At 35.8% G+C, this 7,405-nt stretch overlaps 1 protein-coding gene across 1 annotated transcript in view; it reads left to right on the forward strand.

Annotated features, from left to right (window-relative positions):
• The window catches only part of LOC109824939 (V-type proton ATPase subunit a2-like), an 11,602-nt gene extending 4,832 nt beyond the window's left edge, over nucleotides 1-6,770 (forward strand). Inside the window, exons 7-18 of the mRNA XM_020391571.1 lie at nucleotides 853-990; nucleotides 1,375-1,482; nucleotides 1,613-1,720; nucleotides 1,821-1,969; nucleotides 2,280-2,433; nucleotides 4,266-4,426; nucleotides 4,503-4,709; nucleotides 5,278-5,461; nucleotides 5,543-5,626; nucleotides 5,716-5,909; nucleotides 6,078-6,137; nucleotides 6,237-6,770. Of these exons, the coding sequence (XP_020247160.1) occupies nucleotides 853-990; nucleotides 1,375-1,482; nucleotides 1,613-1,720; nucleotides 1,821-1,969; nucleotides 2,280-2,433; nucleotides 4,266-4,426; nucleotides 4,503-4,709; nucleotides 5,278-5,461; nucleotides 5,543-5,626; nucleotides 5,716-5,909; nucleotides 6,078-6,137; nucleotides 6,237-6,441 (1,752 nt within the window). The 3' untranslated portion in view covers nucleotides 6,442-6,770. The remainder of the gene's footprint in view (nucleotides 1-852; nucleotides 991-1,374; nucleotides 1,483-1,612; nucleotides 1,721-1,820; nucleotides 1,970-2,279; nucleotides 2,434-4,265; nucleotides 4,427-4,502; nucleotides 4,710-5,277; nucleotides 5,462-5,542; nucleotides 5,627-5,715; nucleotides 5,910-6,077; nucleotides 6,138-6,236) is intronic.

The raw sequence follows: 7,405 nt of genomic DNA on the forward strand, positions 1-7,405 counted from the left end.
TTTTCAGGTAAACAGTATTGAAAACGAATTCTTAATGATTCACATGTTAAGCAACAACTCATCCTTTGCATAAATAATCATATATCATTTGAAGATATTTGATTTTGTCTTGCACTAGTTTAAGAAGAGGGAAGTTGCTATTCTTGCAGTTTCATAAGCAAAGCTGCATGTTTCTTCGTTAAGTGCTTGCACAATATACATGTTTCTTATCTCTGAAATGCGCTGACTTAAGTTTAATTAGCTTCAAGATATTCTATTATGGCACTAAATCAAGTTGATTCTTGAACATTTTCCACATTTCTATATTTCCTTTACCACTGCTTTTCCTATGCGATGCAAATGTGTTTGAGATAGTAGTGCCTGTGGATGATGATTTATCTTTATGATTTCGGATAAACATGAACTTTCTTCCTCCTGTATATCTTTATCCGTGCGGAAACCATGAAAATTTATCCTTCATCCATCAGTTTTTTGTTTGGTTTCCACACTCTCATTCAGCATATTTAAAGAAATTCTATCCTCTATAAGGTGTATTATATTTTTTATGTTTTGCCAATATTAAGTTATTTCATTACTCATCCGCCTAGGTTTATTATTATCTTACCATGTTTCCTCTGAGAAATCATCCCTTTTTTCTTTTTTTTACAGTTGTGGTAGTTAACAGCATATCTGCCTTGGATGTTGATGAACATGGATAATTGTTATAGTTTATATTATTTTCCATTTAGATATATAGATTAATTCATGGTCTTTATGTTTCAATCTCTCATTCAGTGCTTATAAATTTAATTATTATAGATTCGTCTTTTGTTTTTATGTCATGCTCTCTGCCTTAAATACATGTTCTTGCAGGTGGCAAAAAATGTGTTTGTAATATTTTATTCTGGAGAAAGAGCAAAATCCAAGATTCTGAAGATATGTGAAGCTTTTGGAGCAAACCGTTACCCATTTACGGAGGATCTAGGCAAGCAAATGCAGATGATTGATGAGGTTTGTGTGAGAAACTTGAGTGATTTTGGTTTATCTCTAGCCTGTACTAACATACAATTCATTTTATTTTAAAGTTTCTCAACAGCGTATGGCAATTTTATGTCTTCTCTAGAATAAAAATTTCAGCATACCCACTATTTTCTTCTTTAGTACAATGTACTTACTGGTAATGTTACTCTTTTTGATGCTATTTAAATAATAATCATTGCAGAAACATCTAGAAACCTATAATTTGTTGCATCCTTGAATAAAACTTTGAGTACTAGCTTTTTGTTCATTTTTCTGTCGGAAGTGCTACATGATTTGAAGCAGTTCTAATCTGTTCGTTTTATTGTGTTACATGGAATGCACCCTTAATTGACTTCTTGAATTGTCAATTGCCAGGTGTCTGGAAAAATTTTGGAGCTAAAGACAACTATAGACATTGGATTGGTTCATCGTAATAATCTACTGAAGAATATTAGCTACCAGTTTGAGCAGTGGAATACTTTGGTACGTTTATATTTTTTCTTGTTCATTTTGTTCTGCAATGTCTTTTCTGGTTCACACAACTTATGATCCTTTTTTCAGTGTAATTGTATTTTCATTAATTTTATTAATTGACTCTACTTAAATGTCTTAGGTGAGGAAGGAGAAGTCTGTGTACCACACTTTGAACATGCTCAGCCTTGATGTTACGAAAAAATGTTTAGTCGCTGAAGGCTGGAGCCCTGTTTTTGCTACTAACCAGGTAGGCTGGTTATGCTCTAGGAGATTTAATTTTTGTACTCTTTTACTTGCTGCATCACTTCAATATTGCTGGCATTCACTCTTGAGCCTCATATGTGCAGATTCAGGATGCATTACAACGGTCTACTTTTGATAGCAAATCCCAAGTTGGGTCCATTTTCCAAGTTTTGCATACTACAGAACTGCCCCCCACGTATTTCAGGACAAACAAATTTACTACAGCGTTCCAGGAAATTGTGGATGCATATGGGTAAGTCATGGTTCAACATACACTGAAGTTCAGTGATATGAACAACCTCAATGCTAAATAAGCAATAATCATCATCACCTATTCATAGCAACATGGCTGAACAACTAACACACTTGTTGACACGGAAAAATGTGTATCAGTATGATACCCATCATTTTACTTTATTCAGGCAGTGGGAGCTAAGACGCAATAAAAACAGAGATCACTGCTCAAATCTGCATTTATTCATACACATCAACATATAAAGGTCATTTTCATTTTCTTGTTCGTTCCACATTGGTAACTGAGTCTCTGATTTCATTTATTTCAGGATTGCCAGATATCAAGAAGCAAATCCTGGCGTATACACTATTGTCACATTTCCATTTCTGTTTGCAGTCATGTTTGGTGACTGGGGTCATGGTTTGTGCTTGTTGGCTGCTACACTATATTTCATATTCCGAGAAAAGAAACTATCTTCTGAGGTCAGCAATGTTGTAGCCTGAGTCTTGAAAATTTTACTAGTTGCATATGTTCGTCAAAATTTTAAATCTATTAGGTCATTGTGATGATTATTTTTCCTGACGCTACACATTACATAGATGTTGATCGAATTCCTTTTCATCTATAAAGGTATGTCATAGCATACCTTTTCTCACGATATATATACCAAATAAGAAAGAAGTGAAAGAACGTGTATAATCCTTTTTGTGGCCATGCTCCTGTAAATTCCCATGCTCCTGTAAATTGCTGAATATTTTTTAAGAGTTTGCTTGTGATGATAGCTAAACCATAGTTACATTTTCCATTGAAAAAAAACTTGCTGTGATGTCCTATTGTAGTTAACTAAGTTGAATTTGGATAGGTTTATTCAAGAGGGGAGGGGAAGGGTTTGGATGGTACAATGCTAACCTTCCGAATATTATGTTTGGATAGAAAATTTAATTAGTAAGGGGATGGGATGATAGGGTTAAAAAGTAGGAAATTACTCGCTTTCTTAAACCTCCTAAAGTGGATGGATTGGGAGGGGAAATGTTGGAATTTAAGTGAATTGGTCATGTTGCTTCCCTTCCCTTCACTTCTCATTTTCTACTCTAAAAGAAGCACAAATTAGTTCCATCACACTGCCTCCTGCTTCCTCCTATAATAGTGGATCCAAACACATTAGTCCAATTACATCCTTTCTTTTCCTTCTCACCCCTTGCCCCTCGCGGGTGTAGTTCAATCATCTCCCTCCCCTACCCTTTTCTCTATCCAAACCCACCATAAAAGTTGATATTCGCCATGTTTCAGATATTGATAATCACTTTAGCAAAGGGGAAGTCTGGGAATAAAAGGGAATTGTTAAAAAAGATATGAGTCATTTGTCCTCCAAATAAGATAGAAGTGTACTACACAAAGCATGTGATTTTTTGTTATGACACTTCAAACTATGAGAACATTTGTGACAGAATGGACAGAGATTATTTCTTTATTAATTTGAATAAATTTCTAATAGATGCCACAAATATCTTGGAAATAGATGCATCAGTATGCCCATGTTCTTATATCCATTTAAAGCTTCAAGTTTGCTGTTACTTCCTTCCCGCCCAGTTATGTTGCTTAGGTAACTGCTTGATGCAGAACTATAAGCATGAGTTGCTAACCATTTATCATTTATGGGTAATTGTCAATGCACCTATGCAGACAAGGTTAATGTCTACATCTGTACATTACCACACATGCAACCACTGAGTTTCAATGTTTCCAGCCTGACTTCAGCAACTAGACAACTCTTAAATGCATACTTCAGACTTGTCTGAACATGAACTAAGTCGAGATTTGTGTAAAGCGACCAACCTCAGACTGGACGTGAGTGGATCCACCACTACATGATGCTATAGCAGCCATATGTTTCCGTCTCACATTCCATTATTTATTTATTTATTACCCAGTCTCCAAACTAGCAAAATTTTCTTTTTTTTATTTTAAAATTATCCAGTCCCCTCCATGTAGGCTTTTGTTAAATTAACACGATTTGTATAGAGTTTTTATAGGTAATGATATTATGCAAAGAAAAAGTCTGTTGATTTAGATATTACCTTGTAATTACATTGTTGCTATATTGAAAAAGTTTATGGATATGCGATGATTGATCTTTTCTTCATATCATGTTTCTCAGTGTAGATTTCTCCTTTCATTTCACAATTAATAGTCTCTATTGAGCTTTGAAGTTCTAATATGTTTTTTTACTTTTGTTTCTTTACTCCTTGAAATTTATTGTAGCTCAAGTTCCAACCTGACCTTTTCTCTCTCAATTTTCTTTTGTGACTAACAGAAACTTGGGGATATCATGGAGATGACGTTTGGTGGTCGGTATGTAATTATGATGATGGCAGTTTTCTCAATATATACTGGGTTTATCTACAATGAGTTCTTTTCTGTTCCTTTTGAGATTTTTGGGCCGTCTGCCTATGCATGCCGTGATGCTTCCTGCAGGTATTGACATAATTTCCTGTTCTTGATAGTGTTAATTTGTGGTCATTTCTTATTGTTTTATCCCCATCAATTGTAGAGATGCTACTACAGCAGGGTTAATCAAGGTGAGGCCTGCATATCCGTTTGGTGTGGACCCGAAATGGTATGGCAGCCGAAGTGAATTGCCGTTCCTGAACTCATTGAAGATGAAAATGTCCATCCTTATTGGTGTTGCACAAATGAACCTTGGCATCTTCTTAAGTTATTATAATGCCAAATTCTTCAGGAACAGTATTAACGTCTGGTAAGTGAATGTACCAAGAATTTCTAATAGATAAAAGTAAAATACTAAATCTAATGCATGGTATAAAGAAATATGTCAACTGTTGTTGTTGTAGTTGACAGTAGCATCTAGACCATGCCTTATTTTTCTTGGTGATAGGTAAATATACGTTCTTGCAGCTAAAGAAATTTTTAATGACTTTAATGCAAAATTACACTGCTTTCAAAATAGAAAATGTTTGTATTAGGGAATTTAGGCTTTCCTTGTGATAAAAGATTTTGTACTCTGAATATATCCTATTTTCCAAAAGCTGAAAACAACAAGAGTTTCAAGGGAAACATAGATATTAAGTGTGGTTGCTGAGTCATACTGGACTAGTACAATCCTTAATGTGCTTCAATATTTACCTTTTGCTGGTTAATGCAAGACCTTAAGCTGCATTAAGTAGGAATTCCTATCATTTTGTCGTTTTATGCTAAATTATCTGATAGAAATATAATTGTTTGTCATGCAATAAATGTAAATCCTTGTTTCTAATTTTGTTATTTATGAATTCTGCATATGATTCTTATCTGGTATTCCGTTGCAGGCACCAGTTTATTCCTCAGTTGATCTTTTTGAACAGCCTGTTTGGTTACCTGTCACTACTCATCATAGTGAAATGGTGCACTGGTTCAAAAGCTGATCTTTATCATGTAATGATATACATGTTCCTTAGCCCAACTGATGATCTTGGTGAAAACCAGCTGTTTCCTTATCAGAAACCACTGCAGGTTTTGTATATACCCGCTTAGGTTAATTGTTCAAGAACTACATTGGTCGAATATTTCTCACTCTTGGTACCATCTTTCCAGCTCACATTACTATTGCTTGCACTCATTTCTGTTCCATGGATGTTACTTCCGAAGCCTTTTCTCCTAAAGAAGCAACATGAAGAAGTATGCCTTGTGTTTATTGTAATTAATTGTTTTTTCTGATTAATAATTTTGTACCTGTATTGATCATGTGCATTCTTCCTGTGTCTCAGAGACACCAGGGTCAATCCTATGCCCTTCTTCACAGTACTGATGTCGATGTACTCGAGGAGCAAGATCATGGTTCACATGATCATGAAGAGTTTGAATTTAGTGAAGTTTTTGTCCACCAGCTCATTCACACCATTGAGTTTGTCCTGGGAGCAGTTTCAAATACTGCCTCCTATCTTCGTCTGTGGGCTCTAAGGTATTGTCCTCTGTACTCAGTAGGATATTCTCTTTAGCAATGGATCATGAAAAGGAGAGAAAATCACCATTCTGAACTTGCAGGCTATTGACTTACTAGAATACTTAGATCTTTATATTTTAGTTACCTTTTCACTGACTAATGTATGTTTCATTTGGTGATATGCAGTCTTGCTCACTCAGAATTGTCAACTGTGTTTTATGAGAAGGTTCTTCTTCTTGCTTGGGGGTAAGTTTGGAGTTAATGCTTCGGTTATATTTAAATAGTTACTTAATTGTTATATGTATGCTTATGGAAGCGAAGCTAACAACACCTATGTTATTTCAGGTACAGCAATATATTTATTCTCATTATCGGTGCAATCGTGTTCATCTTTGCCACTGTTGGTGTTCTGCTTGTCATGGAAACTCTCAGTGCCTTCTTACATGCTTTGAGGCTTCACTGGGTGGAGTTTCAGAACAAGTTTTATGAGGGAGATGGATACAAGTTTGCGCCCTTTTCATTTGCATTGCTCGCCGATGAAGAGGAATAAGTAGTAATTGGTTAGATATTTCTTCTCAAATTCTTGATTTATTTGTACTTATAATGGAGCGTTGCTTCAAGCTGCATGGTGGGTGAGAAAAGTGAAAATAAAGTCGCTGAAAAGATCCCTGATCGATCTTTTTCTCCATCGGTGTCAGGGAGTTCTATGCCTGTATTAGGCTGTGACCCACATTAAGTGTATGATGATATAGTATAAGACCAAAAAAAAATATTTAATTAAGAAGGGTCAATTTGAAATAATAAATTCATGTAGTTCATGACCTTATATTACCAGTATTATGTTGTTGTTATTGCAAGTTCCCCCTTTTATTTGTGTGACGAGCTTCATCGTCATAGCTCTGACATTGAGATTAAATTGTTTCTTTTTGACTTAATTTTACTGATGACGTACCTTGCTAACCAATCATTTGTGCGCCTAAACCTACAGGCGCAAGTAACCTTCGAACTAAAAGGATTGTATCCCTAACAATATTCCAGAATTAAACAGCTAATGACTGCACATCAACAGAAGTGCTTTTAGTCCGAAGGTTATTTATGCTTTTGTAGTTATTATTGCTTTTTGATCGCGGAGAGGATCATTTAATTGAGAAAAGGGTCCTTTTAGTTCGGAGGTTATTTACGTTTATAGTTTTTTAGTTCGAAGGTTTGCACCCAGTTGTCCGACTTGGGCCTTTTTTATTGCATTTTTTTTTAAACACATAATTGATTTTGCCGGTTTGCATGCAAGTGGTCGACGAGTTTGTGGGGGCGTTTCTCAATGGAGCCTACACGTCGTCGTCGGGTCCGCTCTTGAGCAATGTGATAAGAGTATGGGAATGCGATCAGGCGGTCACCAGAGAGGCTGATGTTTAAGGAGTATGAGGATCTGAGGAGGTCGCTAGAGGCGGAGAAGAGGAGGCTGGCGGTGTTTATGGGATGTCCGTGCGCGGAGAGGATAGGAAGCCAATGAGAGT

This window comes from Asparagus officinalis, chromosome 10, assembly GCF_001876935.1.
Source record: "Asparagus officinalis chromosome 10, Aspof.V1, whole genome shotgun sequence".
Taxonomy (NCBI): Eukaryota; Viridiplantae; Streptophyta; class Magnoliopsida; order Asparagales; family Asparagaceae; genus Asparagus; species Asparagus officinalis.